We start from the raw sequence: 21,974 nt of genomic DNA on the forward strand, positions 1-21,974 counted from the left end.
TGCAAACCTTTCTACAAGGTGTCATTTTATGAACTAAAAACTGAGGGGATGAACTACCACAGACTTGCCACTCATCTACCATCCATGCCATTTTTCTGGGGTCATTTTTCAGTTTCCTCTGGAGCATCTTTCAAAGCTTTTCTATGCTAAAAAGTATATAAAAGCAAGTTGTTGTTTATCTTGTTAGCTGGTTTTATTGCCTGTCTTTTCTCTATTTTTCAGTTTGGATAGTTACATGCTGTATTGTGAAAGGATTTGCATGTGATTGTGTTTTTTGTTTCATTCATAATTCTGTAAAATTTGAAAGAATCTTTGGGCCCAAAAGTTCAAGATGCAACTAGGGTGAATATCTACTCAAACAACCAAAACATGGGTCAGAGATTCTGCTCTTTCTTGTTCTGGCCCTCTGAAGGAGTAAATCATCTAGTGTCACTCCCCTGCTTTTTCCCCATAATCCTGCACTTTTCTTTCTTTTTCCGATAATGATCCATTTCCCTTTTGAAAGTCTCAGTTTAATCCCACCTCTGCCATACCCTTAGGCAGTGCATTCTGATCCTGACCACACACTGTGTGAATATGTTTTTTCTCATGCCACCATTGCTTCTTTGCCAATTAACTTAAATGCCCCCTGATTCTTGATCCTTCCACTAATGGGAACAGTTTATCCCAGCCAAGCATGGAGCCATCAGGTTCTACAGAAAGAGTTCTTATACCTGTCCTCATTATGCATGTTTGGCTGAAAACCCAGACACATAAAATGATTTTCTCAGCGGGAATTTTATTTTGATAGCTATAAGGTACTGTTGGCTTTGTCTGATTGACATCTTTAAGTGACTATAATAAATTGTTCTTTCTGTGGTCTCTTTAGTCAATGTCTCAATGTTTATTTGCACAAAATTACGAGAAGTTTTTGAAGCTTCTGTTATTGATACTTTAATGATCTCCTGGTAGCACGGAACTTGAGTATTGCTGGAAAAAGGGATGTTCTGTCAAAGCCTTTCATCTAGCATTCATCAGGGCAGACACAATATGGTCAAGTTTCAAATTGAGCAACAATTTATACTGCATGAGAAAAGGGTCCTGTTTGGCTGATTAAATGTAATGTTAGATGTGATTCTGTGATTGTACAGCACTTGCTGAACAATCCTGAGTGTGCTAAGAATTACGTTAACAACCAATTTTAAACTATCAGTCAGGCTCATAATATCGCACACTTAGGCTTGCTAGAAACTACATTTACTCATTCGCAGGGACCTGTCCTCTGCAGGAAAAACAACATGCCCAGGCATTGTGCCTTTTTAAAATTGAACTAAAACATGGGGGACAGTTGTTCTGTGGTGCATTCTCCATGGCAACGCCTTGATCAATCAGAGTCAACTTGCCAATCCTTTCTCATGCAGTATAAATTGTTGCTCCCTTTGAAATTTGCAATTCTTGCATCTGTCCTGATGAGTGCAAGTCGAAAAACTTCAAAAGCATGTCTCCTTTTTCAGCAATATTTTAATGTTCTGTCTGAATGGCACTTTCTTAGGGCTGTAGGAAAAGCAATCTTTTTTCAAAAGAAGATTTATGAACATTATTTTATTCTAAGCCTTCTACACATGCAATTGTTACTATATGGTTCACTGGTTCTGTACATAGTGCATACTGGCTGAATGGACATGGAAAGGCCAGAAGTTGGCATGAAGTGGCATGGAGGGTATGAGGATCCATGGAATGTGTGTGAGAACATGATTTTGCATGGGGGACATAAGGGACTATGGGATTGGATGAGAGGACGTGAGTTGGCATGAAGTGTATGAGAGGCCATGGGTGCTGGGTGTGGGTGTGGGTGTGGGGCTTGGGTTAGCATGGGTTGGCTTGGAGGTGGCATGGAAGAGTAAGATCTTTTGAGCTTGCCTTTCAAAAGGTTCCCGAATCCAACTGTGGTTCACTGCTCCTCTGAGGAACTGTGAACCATGAGTCATCCAGAAGCTCGTCTGACTCCATGAAAATTGCAGGTGGCAAGGAGGTGCCTACCCCGCAATGGAGCCAGCCAGGTCAGGAATGCAGGTGCTTCTGTACCCTCATCCCACATCAGCGAAAGTTAGGATGCCAGGAATGTGGACCGGAATCCTGGAATTGGGTCCCACCTTCCATTTTTAAATCGCTCCAGAGTTGTTGCGATTCTGCAAAAATCCAGGCCTCAATGTTGTGTTCCCTAGTCTCTCTGCTATTTACTGACACTTCCTTTGTAGGGCTCCAATTTTGATTCTTCCAATGTTATTGGTTCCAACATTAACCATTACTCTTGGCTGATCCCCTTCTGTCTTCAAAATTTTTCTCACCCACTCTATTGCATTCCTTACTCTGGCACCTAGGAGACATCATGCCATTCAAGATTGTCAGCTGTGGCTGCAAAAGTGTCTGTCTATTCCCCTCATTATGGAATCCCCTATTACCACTGTATTTTGCTTCTTATGTTCCACACTATTGACAACCAAATCAAAGTAATTCATGGCCAGCACTTTATGGCCCCTCCCGCCCGGCGGGATATTATGGCTCAGCCAAACTCATAGCGTCACAGAGTCATAGAGGTCTACAGCACAGAAAAAGGCCCTTCGGCCCATCGAGTCTGCACCGGTCAAACAAGTACCTAACTATTCTAATCCCATTTTCCAGCACTAGGACCATAGCCTTGTATGCCATGGCATCGCAAGTGTACACCCAAATACTTCTTAAATATTATGAGGATTTCTGTCCCTACCACCCTTTCAGGCAGTGAGTCCCAGATTCCCACCACCCTCTGGGTGAAAAATTTCTTCCTCACATCCCCTCTAAACCCCTTGCGCCTTACCTCAAATCCATCCCCCCTGATTATTGATCCCCCCACCAAGGGGAAAAGTTCCTTCCTGTCTACCCTATCTATGCCCCTCATAATTTTATACACCTCAATCATAACCCCCCTCAATCTCCTCACAACTAAAACTCTCCAGTCCAGGCAACATCCTGGTGAATCTCCTCTGCACTCTCTCTAGTGCAATCACATCCTTCCTACAATGCGGATTCCAGAACCGCACGCAATACTCCAGCTGTGGCCTAACCAGCGTTTTATACAGTTCCAGCATAAGCTTTCTGCTCTTATATTCCATGCCTCGGCAAATAAAGGCAAGTATCCCACGTATCTCCAAACTGAATGGAGATTTAAGAGGCTCGCCGCATCCTCCGGGGGGAGACACGCTGCGGTGGGGCCGGAAAATCCTGGCCCATATGTTTCCTTTGTAAGACTGGTTAATTATGATATTTGTACCTGTTTTCAAATGTATATTGTTCTTCGGCAATGTCATTATCTGACGATGGATTACTTATTCGGCTCCGGCGCCGACGAGCTTTCTCAAATTCCTCATCATCCTCCATTGATCTCTGCATTGCCAGACTGGAAAATATACAATAACCAGTTTATACACTTTATGCTGTTATTACGAAATACCCCAGCCTCGCCTTTCACAGAGTAGCTTCAGGGTCAATTGTAGTAAGCTAGAGCAGTGAGCCTTTTGTTTTCGCCCCTCTACTGTGTGTGGCTTAAGAAAGAGCCCACGCAGGAACAAAAACTTAGTCTCATTCTGTCAACATTAAAGATGGTGACCTGGGTTCTCAAAAAGCTGAGTTTAGTCATTGGCACTCACGCCTCCAAATCAAAAGGATACGGGTTCAAGTTTTACTTGAGTGCATCAACCATAAACCATGCTGTCACTTCTTGTGTAGAGTTGAAAGGGTGCCATGTTATTACAGGCATTGTCCTTTAGATTATATATTACTCTGAGGGTCACCATTGCCTGCTCCTGTGGTTCAGGGGGACATACCAGGTGGAATCATCCCAAATTTGCACTAATTTCAGTAGCAGGTGGGAAAAAGGACGTCTTACCGGCTGGCCACAATGGCAGCTTTTCACGTTGTATCGCCCCAATCCCACCTCATTAATCCTGCATTCCTGGGAGATATGCTGGGTTGCTGGCAGGGTATCCTCTCATTTACCCGCCCCGCTATCACATCAGGCTTTCAGTAAACTGGGTGCCATATTTAAAGACCGCCCATGCAAAGAGCCAGAACTCTTCAGGGACAGGAAGCTACTGCAAACTGATGGCTGCCAAAGGGAGCAAATGTGCTGCCCCCAGCTTTAGCGACACCTCCCTCGAGTGCCTACTGGACACAGTGGAGACCCGCCAAGAAGTGCTCTACCCCGACACTTGGTGAAGGCCAGCAAGCAAGCTCACCAATCCAGCAGGGAGGTGGTGGCAGCGATGGTTAGTGCCAATGCCCTCCAAAGGAGGACAGCCACCTATTGCCAAAAGAGGATGAATGGTCACATCCGTTCCACCAGGATAAGCCACCGTTCTCATCACTCTCAACTCACACACTCACAAACCCATCACACATCCATAGGGATCTCACACCTCAAGGGACAACAGCATTTACTCTCACACACACCCTCACATCTCCATCAGGCTCATATCCTCTCAAGCTCGCATCTTCATCCCGTCAATATCTCCGCACACCACATAAACATTCCATGCAGTGCCATGTGTCCTGCTCACACTCTCTCCATCCGTCTTCATGCAGGAGAAGCTGGCTTACAACAGCAAGGAGAGGTCCCAAACCAGGGGTAGAGTGGCCCACATTATGCTCCTCACTTACTTTGAAGAGTGTGCCATCACGCTGACTGGTGAGGTCATGGACCGTGCCTGCGGCCATGGTGAGGTCGGCAGCGAACACCCACCTGAGAATCCTGCCCCACATCATCCCTCTTCCAACGCAACTGTGAGTGCTCTCTCTCCTGCTTTTGACTCTGCTGCAATGCACTAATTATCTCTACTTTGGTTCACAGGGAGCTCTGCCAAGTGACAGATACACTCAACCTGCCAGTCCCTCAGCTCCATCCAGGTCCCCCCCTTTGCCAAGAGGACACCTCCTCCACTGAAGAGCAGGAAATAAGCAGTCTAAAAGACCCATCACAGTGCTTACCCACACCCTCCACCAGCACAGAGACACACCTCGGAGGGACCTAGGTCTAGAGTAGGCTCAGGTTCACAATCTGGTGGTCACCGCATGGACACGTGTCTGCAGCAGGACGGAGGGTCAGCCGAGCTCTCCAGCTGTGGACTACTGTGAGGTCCGAGTCAGATGACGAGCCTCTGGATTTGGCCTTCCAACTCATCGTGGAGTCAGCAGAAGGCAGGGAAACATCACACAGAGCTGTTGGAAACCCTCAGCAGATTAGCACATGAGTCAGAGGAGTTTGTCCGCCTGCTCTCTGATGAAGCGGTGCCCACATGTGCATGTGTGGAGTTCTCCATGGGAAAGATGGGAAAGATGGCAGATGCCATGGAGATACTGGTCAGCAGAATGCGGAGATGCACGCAGACCTGCACTCCATCGTGGCAGCCGTGGGTGAGTTCCTGCAATGGCAACACAAGAGGGCAATGGGGCACCTCGACGTATCTCCAGGTGCTCCTTCCCCTCAAGGAGTCAGGCCGGGGCCATCCGCTCAGGAATCTCAGAGGCTGTCCTCTGCCTCCGAGTCCCCTTTTCCTATGACCCCTCAACCTCGCCCCCTGTCACCACAGAGGGAGCAGCTTGCCCTCAAGTCCTCGGCTCTCCAGAAGACACACACTGAAGTCATCAGAGACAACAGGGCCAACCATTGCACTGGCTGCCTCCGCCCCTGCTATGGATGTCAGGGCAGTACCTAGAAGTGGTAGGCCTAGAAAACTTAAGAATTTCTGATCACAAATGGTTGCATGGGCAAACACATTTTGTCACTTTATAATCTGAAAATATATTCACTTTCACTCATTTCGCGAGTCCTCCCACTGCATTCCCCCCACCCCCAACCAGCAGTTCAGCTGCATGTAGCCAGCCCATAGATGATTCTGGAGGGAGAAGTGTGTGTGTGCCAGGGCCTTTCGGAGCCTCATGCAAGCACTCTCTCATGCACTTCGGATCCTTCCCGTATCACACTCATCTCACTGTCCTGAGCGCTTTCAATGCTGCCTGCTGGGGTTCTCTTTCAGGTGGCCACCTGAGCTGACCTGCATCTCCGCTCAGCCACTGATCACACTCCCATGCAGCACCTGTGCCCGTCCAACACAAAGCTCCTTTCACTTTTGATTTTAGAAGCATGGTACTGGGGAAGTATGTGTTTAGTGCCCCCTTAACTTTCCCCTCCCCCAGTCACCCATTTCCTTTCCCCCATCACTGTCGACGCCCCGGCATCCCCTTCCACCTCCCCACTGTCACCCACCAACCAGGACACTTTTCTTTCCAGGGTGTCCAGGTGAATGTGTATTTTCCCTATCTTCCTGAGAATCCCACCCGCACCCACATTGACCTCCGTGATCTCCTGCTTCCCACCCCCAGGGTCCGTGTCTGCCTCCAAGTTCCCACCAGCTACCCTCGCCATACCTTTTACTGCTACCAATGTGCCCTCACCCTCCCACCCTACCGGATCACTCTGCCCTCTCTCATTCTCACCATTCCCTCCATCACATCCACCCTCATTTATCCCCCCAGGTGGCAGTCATCAACTCCAAAGACCCCTCCCTTGGGACATCACCTGGACATTCCCACCCCTTACTCCTTCCTCCACCCTTATTCCTTCCCCGCTGTGAACTCCTTCCCCCCCCCACCAAGGACTCCTTCCTTCCCCAAGGTTCCTTTCCCCCAACCCCCCCAAGACTCCTGACACCACCAAACTCCTTCCTTCCCCCAGGCTCCTTCCTCCCCCTGAAGTCCTGCCACCTCCAAACTCCTTCCTCCACCTGTACTCCTTCCCCCCTCCGAACTCCTTCCCTTACACCTATTCCCCCTTACACCTACTTCCCCAGTGGTCACATTCTCCCCCATTACAGCTCCTCCCCCTTCTTGCAGCCTCACTCCCCTGACACCATAATTCTCCTCGCCAACCTCACCACCCCCATGACACCATCAATCCTCCCCTCCTAAACTCACCTTCCCCTAGCACCATCGCTCCCCCCCCGCATCATGGTTCCCCGACTCCCTATCTCACCCCACCTGGTACACTTTCCTCTCCCAACCAAACCTAGACCTTCCTCTCCCAACCGCCCTGGTACACCTTACTCTCCCAGTCACAACTGGGCCTTCCTCTCCCCACCCCCGACGATCAACCAAAGCACACCATGGCCCAGACACTGATGTCTTGAAGCAGACCCTCAATGGTGACTTTCCAAACTCCGTGAGCTGCTTTGCGGTGAAGCCATGTCCATGAGAATCCACCCAGCATGTGATGCATGTGTTCCTCCAGGGCCCAGTGGCTGTCAGGCTCCAGCATCTTCTGCTCTTGGGATACCCGCGATGTGAGCAAGGCCCTGACGCTTAATCCCGACTTCTGCATATCACATTTATCAGGACGTGTTCTACACCCTTGTGTTTTCCCGCTATTGTGGGTAATAAATTTGATGTTAGGGGATGATTCTGGTGAGCAGGGCTTATAATGATTTGCGGATGTATTAGAATGAGGTTCCCGATGTACGGCGGCAGGAAATCCAGCCTGCCAATTACTGGCAAAGCGGATGATTGCAAACTAGTTTCACGAAGGCGTGAAACCAATTTTTGGCCTTCCCACCATATTGTCCGCTCACTCCCACCATGACTTCTGATGCCAACTGGCACAGTTTAAAGAAGGATAAGGAGTTCCATCGGTGTCCTAGCAACATTTCCCCTTAATCAATAGCTGTACCAAATGACTCATTTGGCAACCTGTGGTTTCCAGTCTGTAAGCTGGCTGTTAATTTTGTCTCTAGAATGGTTTGCATTTTACCAGCACTTTGACAAAGGGTTATGAGGTGGAAAGGCAGACAAAATGGCACGGGAAGGCATCCGAAGAGGTGCTGGATGTCAGGAAGACAGGAAAGGTGGCAGATAAGCTGTTTGCCTCGAGCTCAATTGACTGGCCAGTTAAGGCCACTACCCACCTCCGTGGGCATGTTACTCATGTCATGGATCCCAGCAGGCTCTGGAGTGCGGTACTCCTTTTTAAGCACTCAATAGCCTGATGGCAATGACTGCCTGTTCCTCACAATTCTCCCACCCAATGCTGGAACCTACCTGCCCCAACACCCCCTGAAAAATACTTAACCTTCTCCAGGGTCACTTGGCCATCAAAATTCCCTCTCTGCACCTGTAGTTTCAGTAATGACCACCACTAAAGGTGGTGCTACTGAAGCTGCTGATTCTCTGATTGGGCAGCTCTAGGGGGGAAGTGGGTGGGGGGGGGGGGGGGTGGGGGGGTGGGTTTCCATCCTTAATGTTGTTGGCAGCCCTGGCAGTGGCCACTTAATTGAAGAAGAACAGGGGTCTTCCCTTGTGCCACCTGGCTTATACTTATCCCTTAGCAATTATTGCTAAATAGAATATCTGCTCTTTTTTTTGAGGGACCTTGCTGTAAGCAAATTGGATGCCTCGTTTCCTGACATGACAACAATGATTACAACAATGATTAATCTCTGTTAAAATATATCTCAAAAATTAATGGGCGGATTTAAACGAAACTTGATACACAGATAGAGTATGGCCCAAGGAAGAAGTGATTAATTTTTGTTGAAGATGTGGATCCGGATCTTGGAATTTTTTAAAGGACAAATTGATATTTTTTTTTAATGTTGTGGGTCATTTTGTTTAGAATGTTGTTGATCATTTAAAATGTTGTGGATTATCTCAGATACTGTGGTAGAACTATCACAGCTGCCAAAATGTGAGCAGAGTTTTCAGAGCAGTTTGTTGGATGTGGGTTGGCCTGAAGCCTTCTCAGTGAGATGGAAGATTTCTTTTTTTCAGCTTTGTATTTACAGAGCCTCAGAAAGAGCTGTATAATTGTAATAATGTTGAGTTAACATAGAGTGGTGGAGTTATGGTCTCTACTGAGTGCCCTCCTCATTTGTTAACTCTGTTCCTCTCTCCATTTATCTCTCCGCAGATGCTGCATGTTCTTCTGAGTTTTTCCAACATTTTTTGTTTTGTTTTTGTTTCTTGGATATAAAATATGTCCCAAGATTCTTTACATAGATGAGTAAAAGGAAATGAGTAATAAAGAAGAACATGTTTAAGAAGTAAAGCCAAAAGATGTGTTTTAAAGATGAGTATTGAGAATATTTGTAAATCAGGAGGGAGAAGTGGAATGTAGGAGGATTCAGGCAGGGAGTTTCATAGATAGGACTGAGGTAACTGAAGACACTGCCACCAATGGTAAGGAGTGATACACAAATGACCAGTCAGAAGGTCAGAGGACCCAGGAGGAGACTTAAACCTGGAGGAAATTGTAGAGATAAGCCTGAGTAAGCTATGGAGGGAACTGAAGAAGAGGATGGAATGTCTTGTAGGCAGGAGTGATGGGCAAACAGGACTTAATATAGGAAAGGAGGCGGGTAAAGAAAAACATTGCATTGATATAACATCTTGGGATGCCCCAAAGCACACAACAGTAAGTGATGTAATTTTTAGAAGTGTAATCATTGTTGTCAAGTTGGGAAATGAGGCAGCCAATTTGTTTACAGCAAGGTCCCACAAAAAAGAATGAGCAGATATTCTGTTTAGTAATATTTGCTAAGGGTTAATTATTAGCTTGGGGCACAAGATAAGTCCCTGCTCTTCTTCAAATAGATCCACCTGAGAAGAGAGGTGGGGCCTCAGTTTACATCTCATCCAAAGGACAGTGTCTCCAACAGCGCAGCATTACCTTAGTACTGCATGGAAGCATCACCCTGCACTAGGTACTCAAGACTCTGGAGTGGGGTTTGATCCTCCAACCTTTTGAATCAAAGGTAAGAGAGCTACTATGGAGTCCAAGGCTAAGTAGCTGAGTTCCGAACAAGTTGTAGTTTAGAGTCACAATATAAATGCAAGTCTTTCTTTTTTTGTCTATTTCACTTTTAAATAAGGTATGATTTTTATAAAATGCTAACTTTTTAAAAATTGACGAGTGTTGAATCACATCAGCAAGTTGTTGTCAGTAATTCCGTTCAGCACTCTTACAATAAATCATCTGTCTAATTTGATAGACAATGCTTGGTTACTGAAATTTGTGTCAGCTTAGTTCAATTGGTAGCATATTTGTCTTCCAGTTAGAACATTGTAGTTTTTAGCCACAGATGAGTTTGGCACCCATTGCAGTATTGTTAGAGAGGCCAAGATCCCATTTGTTCAGCTGAATATTAAGAATTCTATGGGGTCATATTTCAAGAAGTTCAGGAGTTTTCCTGATCTTCCAACTAACATTTCTCCCTTAGTCCAATTGGTCATTCATCATGTTTTTGTTTTGGCTACATCATTTGTCCACACTGCAACAGTCACTGAGCATCAAAGGAAGACTTTGAAAGAAAAGAAAGAAAGATTTGCATTTGTATAGCACCTTTCAAGATGTAGAGGGCATATGAAAGCACTCTACAGCCAATTAAGTACTTCTGAAGTGTAGTAATTTTGTAATGTAGGAAATGCAACAGCCAATTTGTACACAGCAAGCTTCCACAAACAACAATGTGGCAATGATTGGATAATCTTTTTTTGTGATCTTGATTGAAGGATAATTGTTGGCTAGGGTATAGGGGATAATACTCTTGTCAAGAAAACAACAAATTGTAATACTTTCCTTCTGGTAATAACCCTGGCACATGTTCTTATGTACTGGAAGTTAGGCTGTTGGGGTTGTAGATATGATAATTGGATTAAGAGCTAGAGTGACTGCAAGGGTCTAAAGCCAACAGCGGTTTTGATATGTTAATGAACCAAGAGGAACTTCAATCAGAGTTTTACATAAAACAATAACAGGAATAGTTTTGAATTGAGTTGTTTTAGTTCGAAGGGTATTTAAAGGTGTAAGGAAGTGAGGTAAGGATAGGGTAACAAGTTTGTTGATACAAGTCTAAGGGCTAAAGTAAAGAATAGCCTCATCAATCCTGGGAAGAAAGCATTTCTGAAGAGACTGATTGAAATAATAGAGCTATCAAAGAGAAGGGATGCATTTAAGGAAATACTGAAGCCTATGTGAGTGGGTAGATGCTTAGAACTCCCAGAAGACAGCATAATAGCTGGTCCTTGAGATTGTCGAACTCCCAGAAGACAGTGTGAACAAGGCCAGACTGAAAGGATCAGTTGCTGCCAGCCTCAGAGGACACCCTAAGAAAAAAGCACTGTGTTGTAAAAATTACTGAACTTCTATAGATTCTAAAATCTATAAGGATAGTTGCTGAACAGAAAAGGTGAAGGTTAGCTCTGAGGATAGTTAAGATTTGTGGAACTGTTTTTAAGTACTATTTACTGTGTGAAGCCATTTGTCTGTTTAAGTGTAATTGTGTTTTATTTGTTTTTCTTTATTCTTTTAAAAATGTTTACTTTACTATAAAATCATCGCAAGTAGTCAAAGACATCACTTCCTGATTTCAGAACCGCTCCTCATACTATACAAATTGCAATAAAAATATTTTGGCAGCCATTTCAAGTTTCCCTCTGGGATTTGAGCAGCTTAGTATTTACCATCCGCCATGCCATAACACTCAGTGCTGCACTGGAGTGGCAGAGTTTATTTGAGACATTTTGGCACAAAAAGCATTGTAAATGCAAATACAATTTTACTTATTATTTTACTGCTGGTCATACACTTCTGGGCAGCCTTATGTATGTGATATCATCCAATAAATTTGAAGTCATGCAGCTGTTTCCAGAAAAATAGAATTGACAAATGTAACATAAGTTGTTGTAGATAGTCACAGAGACCAAGAAAATCCCTGATTTAATCCCTGCTCTGTGATGGGTGGTGAAGACCATATGGTTGTTATCAATGTCCCTGAGTGAGGAAAGGGGAAAAAGATAAGCAAAACATTCTCCTCCTGATCATAATCTAGTGACTTCAGATGAAAATGGAATGTCAGTGTTGTGATTCGGTGAGGACAGTTTTAGACCTTGCTGTGATACACAACATCCCTCCCCTGCAGACTGAACAATTTTCTGACACTCACTGTATAGGCTCACTGGCTCATGTATGCAAAATGAACACTTTCATAAGGTCCATGAGATTGCCGAAACCGATTGACAGTACCTCAACAAGTGTTGGTTACCAAGCATAATTCTCTATGTTAGAATGCTGCCTTTTACTGAAATGGATAAGGAAGTTTCAGAACCTGACCAAGAGTAAAGTGGGCCTACAACCCAATCATTCTAAAAGAACAAAATCAATCAACTTGAACCAAACTGAATGAAATTTGTTAATATTTAAACTCACCAATCCCTATATAGACTTCCTTATGTTTGTATTAGATATTATTAATGATTACGCTGTGATCTTTCCACAGATATGACAAGAGATTTGTCTGATTTTCACCACTTTGGGTTCAACTTACACTGATTCCCAAATGGAATTAAACCAGCAGGAGGAGACGAAATTTTGACTCCATACTAGAACAGAAATAACACGTTTGTAGCATTCCTATTAACTATTTTATTCTGAAACATCTGTTAATTTGCAGCAACTTCAATCTTACAGATGTAATATAAACACCAGAAAATTAGCATCCAACTAAGACTGAAAAAAAAAATGTTTTGAGTGTGAAGTTAGTTTCTTCGCTGTTAGAATCTGGGAGCTGAACCGATTGTATATGAAGGTATTATCATGGAATGTTGCCATAGAAACATATTGCTAAAGGGGTTGTAAAGGATATATATGTTAAAAAAGTTTGTTTTTCTTTTGTATAAATGTCGTCATGTATGTTCTGTCCAGTTGACTATAGCAGTGATCTGTAATATACTGCATTATATAAACTATGTCTGTTCTGGTTCGAGAAGAGAAATTCTAGTCAGATTCCCTTCCATTGAGAGGAACGTGCCGCCTAACTTCCTCATCACTTTATCCTGTTATCTTTTCATAGCTTTTTATAATTAAGCTAATTAATTTAATTCTTCATTTTGTCAATTTGATTAGATCATCTGGGAATGCAGACTGTGGCTAAATTCTCTTGGCTTAACAGGGACAAGCTTAACCCTTTAACTGTTATACTTAGTTTGAACAAGATGCACTGCATGAACTCATTAAACGATACTTTTAAAATATTTTTGTACTTAAAAAGGAGGAAAAATACATTAATGGACAATTAGAATTTAAATACTTTTGTGCATTTGAAAATAATCAACTGCAAAATAATTGTACACATTATACTCATTAGATTAGCCCATTTCTTTAAATATCATTCCTATTTCAGATAAAATAAAGTCTCTATCGTCTTAACATAATTTTACAAACCTCTGAAGTTCTAAACTTATAAATTAATGTGATCAATGTTATAGTGCAGGAAAGTATAAAGAACAGGCTCTTGAAAAGTATGGTACATGTTTCGTCTCCCAAGAAGTACCTCTCTATTGACAATAAAAAGGGTCTAAGGTATGGTTGTGTCATGGCATGATTTTGCTGGGTTAACTGGGATTATTCACAGTAACCTTTTAATGTTCTCATTAGCTGATTTCGAATACGGTGATGCTGAAAGGTAGTCTGTGGTCTGGAAAACTAATAATCTGGCCTTTCCCTTTATTCAAGCACTCCTATTGGGGAATTGGTCTAAATGGACACCTCGTGGTTAGTATTGCTTTAAAAAGCAATCGCACGAAAGGTCATGCCAAAGTTTAGGGCATGCGGAACTTGGAGGCAAATAACTGAATGGACAGAAATTTGGCCAATAAAAAATAAAGCAGTGAGTAGAGGTAAATGGGTAGTCATTCAGATTGGAGGAAGATAGAAAATGGTGTTCCACAAGGATCAAACATGGGAAAACCCTCCCACTCACAATGCCTCTCACTCCCACGTTCACTTCCTCCCCTTTGTCACCCCTCTTCCAAACCCGGGCAGTGAGTGGGAGAGTTGGTTGGGGAATCGTTGAATGGGAGAGCCAAGCAGGGAAGTAGCGAGATAATCGTCGAGAGACAGTTCACATGAGAGAGAAAGAGCATTGGCCTGTGGTAGAGAGCCAGAGCAGGAGAGAATCAGCCTGTGGGAGAGGCAGTGAGTGGGAGGTAAGTAGAAAGAGCATATTTCCTTTATATTTTTAAATTTATTATATTTTACAAGCTATTTCATTTACAAAAATTGGAATGTAGGAATGTAAAGTATTTCAGCTTACAGAGTACTAGATTTTAATGTTTTTTCCTGATGGGAATGGTTCCAAAGAACATAACCAAAGGTTTTACATTGATTGTAACGAGAAAACCTGATTTGCTTAAAGTTGTTTCACTTTTCAAGACATCTATAACTTTAGGTGAAGCTTAGTGCACTAGATAGTCGATGTAATTTTATGTTAATGCTAAAAGTTTCTCTGGATTGATGGGCATCTCTTCATGGGGAAACAAAGTGTTATAAAAATCAATAGGAAATAACTGATTTTCTTTCTCATGTTGAATATTTCTTTTAAACATTCTGTGTTATGATTTCTCGACATTATATGCAAACTGAGTCATTTCAGGTGTGACAGGATCCCTTTGATATACACCAGAAGGTCTGTAACATTGCTCAAGGTAACTTGCAGTGTAATGCTGTTTTATGCCATTTAACACAATTGGGATAGATTTCCATTTGTCTAGCATAACCTCACAGCAGAGCCACAGAAGCCCTGGGACAATGGTATAAATGGAGCAACATTTTCCCCCTGTCGGGGGGTGAAATGTGGGAGTGGGCGCGGGCGGGCGGGCTTCTGATCGGCACCCCCAGTCGGGGGGCGCGCCGCCATTTTACGTAGGCGGGCCAATTAAGGCCCGCCCAGTGTGACGTCCACCAGGAAGCACTATACACTCCCTGTGCGGGCGGTGGGGGGGATTCCCTCAGCCTTGACTGGGCTCTTTTGCGCATGCGCACGTAAGACCACACAGGTCTCCCTGAGGCAAAGTGCTGCCTCAGGGAGATCGGCTCCGATTTAAAGCTTTCAATAAAAGGGATTAAAAAATTTCCCTGCCATGTCCTCTTATGTGACACTGTCACATGAGTTGGGACATGTCCATAGCTTTAATTTAAACATTTAATAAAAATTTAAATACCCCCATGAAACCTCATCCCGCCCATGGATGAGGTTTCATGTTTTTTTCCGAATCCCGCCTGGGTTCCTGGCCTGCCCGCCAACCTTAAGGTTGGATGGGCCGGTCCATCAATCATGTTAATTAGTTTTTTAATGACCTTAACAGGCCGTTGACAGTTTGGCAGGTGCGCAGCTGTTTTGGCTGCGCGCCCGCCGAACTAAAAATCTAAATGACGCTGGGTAACGTAGGGACGCACGCCCGACGTATCCCCATGTCATTTTACCCATCGGTGAGCAGGCCCCGCCCCCGCTCGCCAACCGGAAAAACCTGCCCAAGGTGTTCTTGCTCGAGTGATGGTGGACAAGTGAAATATATCGACCTGGATCTAACCTGTAATGAGTCTTTAAGGTGCATGAATGCATTCTGAGGTCAATTAAAGGAGAAAAAATCACTAAGTTGCCAACAGCTTGTAACTCACTAGGTTAGAAGAAAACAGCAGGAAATTTTTGCTTTTCTCTCTTTTTTTACATTTTTGATATTTGAGCTCTAAACTGTGACAGGTCTGTACAAGACACGAACATTTGAATACAGATGGGTTAGCTCACTGATAGATATCAAAGGTGCGATGAACTGATGGCCCTCTTGAAAGAATATGTATCGTTGGAGAAATCAATTTAGTTCATAAACAGTCAGGAGTTCATTCAGGAGAAGCAGAGGATGAAACAGGCCCTTGCATTTCCTATAACAGGTCACTTGTGTATTCATGGAATAGAACAGCTTCCTGTACTGGGAGATGCCCTTATTGCATACATGTTGCCTTGGAGCCACATGCTAGCAGCAAATTAGTCCCAGGATAGTTCAGAAAGCTTGTTATTTAAGAGAACATACGCCTGATCTGTGATTTTGCTGTCCAAATGAAACAGATGCAACAATCTGTTCATTTAATGAAACCGAGTCAGTTGGACTTCAGAAAAGACTGCTGATCGTGTCTGAGATGGCTGAAAAGGCAGAAGGAAAGGGTCATTTCTTCTCTGACCTTCACACACTTAGGCACGTATAAAAGCAGCGAATGTCTGAACATTCTCATTGAGAGGGTTCTGGCTCTTCATTAGCCCAACAAGCTCATGATGAACTTGGGGAATAGCTGATCAAAGAAAATAAATTCAGTTTGTTCTGGGTTATACCAGCCTCTTCCATTTTGCATTCTCTAAATTAGATGTGGTCATGCCATCCTGTCTATACTCAGTGACAGTGATGTGTGACTTTTCATTGCTCGTGAATGAATAACATTGACTGAAGTGCCTGTACTATTTGCTGAGTTGTAGCTCCGGAGAAATTTCTAAATAACATCTACGTTACTGATGTGTTGACTTAGCAAGTTCCAGGTGTTAATTTCAGGGACGTTATTGAGAAATGTCAACTAAGTCTCAATATCCTTATCCTCCTTCTCACTGTCACTATGAACTTAGTAATGAGGGCCTGAATTTTACCTTTGGTGGGCATGCCTGATCAGCGGGCCCGGGAGTGGTCAGGAAGTGGGCCCCCGATCGCGGTCGGCCCCCGACTGCGATTTCATGCTGGCTGGCCAATTAACGCCCAGCCAGCGTGAAACATGCGCTGAAATGCACAGCGCTGCCGGGGTGGGGATGGGAAGAGGGTGGGCAATGATGTCACTGCGGGCGCAGGTGAGCGCTGCAAGAAAGCTCCCTGAAGGCAGGCAGCTGCCTCAGGGGAGCTGCATACCTGAAAATCACCAAATAAAGATTTTAAAAGCTGAAAAAAAAAGTCCATGCATCACAATCAATCACCTGAAAATACAGCTGATAAAAATGCTGCCCACAGATATTTATTTTTATTTTATTTCATAACAGAAATCCCATCCTGCCCAAGGATGAGGTTTGATGAAAAATGCAAAGTCCGCCTGGCAGATTCACCCGTCTAACAACCGTAAGGTTGGACAGGCCACGAAAACTCAGAAAATTGCGCCGTTTATGGGCTTAATTGCCCTCTTGTCAGCGGGCACACTTCCAACTTTTCCAACGCCTGCCAAGTGAAATACAGCGTGAATGCACGATGACATCGGGATACTCGCCCAATGTCCTCTTGCACGATTTTACATCAGGTCGGGTCGGGCACACGCCAGCTCGCGGGACGTAAAAATTCAGCCTATTGCCAAATTAAAGTCAATTTCTGTCAAATTCTAAATGTTTTTAATGCTGTCCACAGCTCCTTTCATGCAAGGTGCTTACAGAAAGAGCAGAATTCTGCTCCAACAGTTTGGCTCAAATTTTCTCATAGGTCGTGGAGCTGAGAGAACTGTGTGCTAACCCAATTGGTGAAACTGGGATTGACTATCTCTTTTCACTGCCAATATGGTAAAGCAGACCACCCTTCCTTTATAGAACCCATCTGATACTTCTTCCATAGGAACCTATGAAACAAAAATTGTGAAGGATGGGTGATCTCCTGAGCAAGCTTACCTCCCAGGCAGTGAAAATGAAAAATCTACCTCAATACTTTTGATGAAGTTATGGAAACAGCTCAAAAAGGAACTGAAACTCATCAAATATCTGTGAGTCTCCCTGTGTCTAAACCAGCACTACATGCATTAAAATAAAGGTGAGATCTGCAATTTTTAAAATTCACTTATGGGTTGTGGGCTTCGCTGGCTGGGTCAGCATTTATTGTCCATCCCTAGTTTCCCTTGAGAAGGTGGCGGTGAGCTGCCTTCTTTAACCGCTGCAGCCCATGTGGTGTAGGTACACCCACAGTGCTGTTAGAGACAGAATTCCACGATTTTGCCCCAGTGACAGTGAAGGAATGGCAATATATTTCCAAGTCAGGAAGGTGTGTGGCTTGGAGGGGAACTTCCAGGTGGGGATGCATTCCCAGGCATCTGCTGCCCTTGCCCTTCTAGATGGAAGAGGTCATGGGTTTGGAAGGCGCTGTCTAAGAAGCCTTGCTGAGTTCCTGCAGTGCATCTTGTAGATGGTACACACTGCTGCCACTGTGCTTCGGAGGTGGAGGGGGTGAATGTTTGTGGATGGGGTGCCAATCAAGTGGGCTGCTTTATCCTGGATGGTGTCAAAACTTTTGAGTGTTTGGGAGCTGCGCTCATCCAGGCAAGTGATGAGTATTCCATCACACTCCTGGCTTTTGCCTTGTAAACAAAGGCTTTGGGGAGTCAGGAGATGAGTTACTCGCCACAGGATTTCTAGCCTCTGACCTGCTCTTGTAGCCACAGTATTTATATGGCTAGTACAGTTCAGTTTCTGATCAATGGTAACCCCCAGGATGTTGATAGTGGGGAGTTCAGCAATGGTATGCCATTGAATGTCAAGAAGCGATGGTTAGATTCTCTCTTGTTGGAAGTGGTCATTGCCTGGTACTTGTGAGGCATGAATGTTATTTGTCACTTGTCAGCCCAAGCCTGGATATTGTCCAGGTGTTGCTGCATTTGGACATGGACTGCTTCAGTATCTGAGGAGTCATGAATGGTGCTAACCATTGTGCAATCATCAGCGAACATCCCTACTTCTGACCTTATAATGGAAGGAAGATCATTGATGAAGCAGCTGAAGATGGTTGGCCCCAGGTCACTACACTGGGGAACTCCTGCAGCAATGTCCTGGAACTGAGGTGATTGACCTCCAACGACCACAACCATCTCCCTTTGTGCTAGGTATGACTCCAACCAGTGTGGAGTTTTCCCCTGATTCCCATTAACTCCAGTTTTGCTAAGGCTCTTTGATGCCACATTCGGTCGGATGCTGCCTTGATGTCAAGGGCAGCCACTCTCAACTCACCTCTGGAGTTCAGATCTTTTGTCCATGTTTGAAGCACGGTTGTATTGAGGTCAGGAGCTGAGTGACCCTGGCGGACCCAAACTGAATGCCAGTGAGCAGGATATTGCTCAGCAAGTGCCGCTTGATAGCACTGTTGATGATCCCTTCCATCACTTTGCTGATGATGGAGAGTAGACTGATGAGGTGCTGATTGGCTGGATTAGATTTGCCCTCTTTTTGTGTACAGGACATACGTGGGCAATTTTCCACATTGCTGGATAGGTGACTGTGTTGTAGCTGTACTGGAACAGCTTGGCTCAATTTTTCACCCCACAAATGCATGTTTTACTCACCAGTACCTTAAAATTGGGCACAAGGGATCAAGCAAGCAATGACAAGGCCGTGTTGCAATGTTGCATGAGAGTTTAAGACAGACCAGCTCATTGGATGCTGAGGACATTAAATTTACTTTGATTATACAATTGATTTGTCCAATAAACCGTGTCGCATTAATTTGCTATGAATTACCGGTATTACGTTTATTTTTCACATTTCAAAATGGCGGCTACCCACACCCACACCAGTGGTTCACTTTTATGCTTAGCATGTAAGTCAGCCCCATTGGACAGTTTTTTCAAGGTTTCAAAGGTCAATTTACACGCCAACATCTACGGTATATCTATACACACACACATACATATATATATAGATGGAGAAACTTAGAGAATTTGTAATTACTTAAGAAAGGACATGTGAGGAAAATTTCTAGTTGCCATAGTTGGTAATTCCAGAATGTTAGGTAAATGAAAGACTTGCTCTTATATAGCATCTTTCACAACCTCATGATTTCCCAAAGCACTTTTCAGCTAATGAAGTACTTTTGTAGCCTAGTCACTGTTATACTGTAGGGAAAATAGCAGACAATTTATGCATAGCAAGCTCACACAAAAAGTCATGTAATAATGATCAATAATCTGTTTTTATGATGTTCCTTGAGGGGCAAATATTGCCCAGGACACTGGCAATAACTCCTCTCCTCTTCCTCAAAATAGTGCCATTTGATCTTTTATGTCCACCTTAGGAAGTAGACAAGTCTTAACATCTCACCTGCAAGAAAGCAGCAATGACAATGCCGCACTCCCTCAGTACTGAGTCAGATTTTGCCTCAAATTGGAGAAAGGAAATTTCAGCCAGTCTCTGACCATTTTGTATGACAATGTTTAAGCCAGCCTGAAGTCCTCTCACACAAAACCTACATTTAAATGAAGCACAGTATGATTTCCTATGGTTTTCTATGGCTTTGTATTGGACACTCAATTCACCGATCTCAGGTGAATCTAAGGAAACCCACATGCGCAATGCAGCTTTTAAAGGGACAGTGTACTTTATGCAATTGTTTAAAATTTTAATTTTTCTAGTATTTTTTTTCAGTCTCATTTTTTATTCATTCTGGCCTTTCTTCCTGATTCTTTTTTAGGTCTGTTATTTATTTTCCAAAATTTATTTGGAGATTTCTCTATTTGGAATAGTCAGAAATTCTTATCAAAAATGCCTGAATCTTGTCTACCAACTCATCAGAAAGCTGTTTATCAAACATCTCCAAGACTTCAGAACAGGAAAAGCTTAAAAACAAGGTCACGAAAAGGAGTTCTTAAATACAACTTTCACAGGAGCTTAGGGAGGAACAAGAGTGCAAGCTAGTTAGTAATACAAGCTGCAGTGAATGATGGAGGTCGGTTTTAAAGTACCCCAGAGTATTTCATGGATTTTCTGTTCAAGGTGAAAGTAGGCAAACCAGAGAGATCAGTAGGCATCAGAGTTGAACTGGCCACATCCATTATTGTAGCCCTATGGATAACATATGTATCAAATAGATGACTAGTGCCCTGTTGGTAAGGTCAGCCCATTCATCTCTTTTCAAACTGTCTGGAGGAGCCCTGCCAGTGGTGTAGACCAAAACAGTACCTGTTACATACTTACCTTGCCTTCGCTAATAATTGCAAGCTGCTTTCCAGCAACTACACCTCCCCCAGCCAATACAGATATTGAAAAGCAAAAATGTAAATTTGAATCCTTACGATTTTATGAATAATATGATAGTCCCGTTAATGATACCTTCAGCTATTTCAAGTTGTTGATGATGTTTATGTTTCCACATCCTCCCTTCCCAGCCGTTTGGTGAGATCCTGCCACCAGGCTCAATCTAGGCCAGGAGGTTTCCTTGTATAAGTAACATATGGGGGCTCATGGAATGAGGTAAGTGAGGGACTAACATGCAGTGGAAATTGGGGGTAGAATTCAATGCCCTCCCAGCAGTGAATTTGGACGCGTGAGGGGCATTTATTCGGGAGGGAGGCTGAGGGCTAGAGACCGAGTCACCTTCCAGCCTCTACCCAATTATGTGTGGTGCTGGAAGGCTCATTTTTGGTCAATAGGGCCCTTAAGTGGGCAATTAGTGCACACTTAAGGGACTCACCCTAATGTCACTGGTATGCAAGCCTGTTGAGTTTGCTTGTGGGCTTCTGGTGAGGTGGGGGAGGGGGAGGGGTTTTGGCAGTATTCCTTGTTCAAAGGCTCTCAGTGCCTAATGGAAGAACTTGGCATTGGAAGGGCGGGCACTCTGAGAGCCACATCCCAGCCCATTCTTCTGACACCCTCCCGCCCAGCCGCGGACTCTTCACTGCAACCCCAATCTCATGATCCCCATCTTGCCCTCATTCAAGTTTGGCCAAGGGTCCATTGGTGATACTGGGTCTCTGGTGGGTGCATTATTGGCAGCAGGCACTGGGAATGGTCAGAAGCTCTCGGGGGGTGAGATCTATGCCGGGCTCCTAAATCCTGTGGAAGGCCTGACGCTGGCCAACTAAGTGCCTGATGGACTTTTAAATCTGGTGGGCCCCCACAATGGAGGTTATGCAGGACTCCCACCAGTTTTCCACCTGGCGGAATAGTCCCCCGGCGCCAACATTGAATTGTGCTCTGTGGGGGGAAAAGCAGGAGGTGGGGCCAATTAGATTGCTTTTTCAAAAATTTGGCACAGACAGAATGGGTCAAATACCCTCCTTATGTGCATTAAAATTCCATGATTCTGCGATGATTTACCTCTCTCCTCTTTTAGGTGTGTTTCTGATGGCCCCATCTTTTTCCATT

At 44.2% G+C, this 21,974-nt stretch overlaps 1 protein-coding gene across 5 annotated transcripts in view; it reads right to left on the reverse strand.

The window, feature by feature from the left end:
- The window catches only part of LOC144683557 (uncharacterized), a 107,668-nt gene that overhangs the window by 73,751 nt on the left and 11,943 nt on the right, over positions 1–21,974 (reverse strand). For all 5 annotated transcript variants that reach the window (XM_078546689.1, XM_078546688.1, XM_078546687.1 and 2 more), the window contains exon 2: positions 3,290–3,415. In XM_078546689.1, the coding sequence (XP_078402815.1) occupies positions 3,290–3,415 (126 nt within the window). The remainder of the gene's footprint in view (positions 1–3,289; positions 3,416–21,974) is intronic.

The sequence above is a fragment of the Cetorhinus maximus genome, chromosome 8, assembly GCF_964194155.1.
Source record: "Cetorhinus maximus chromosome 8, sCetMax3.hap1.1, whole genome shotgun sequence".
In the NCBI taxonomy this organism is placed as follows: Eukaryota; Metazoa; Chordata; class Chondrichthyes; order Lamniformes; family Cetorhinidae; genus Cetorhinus; species Cetorhinus maximus.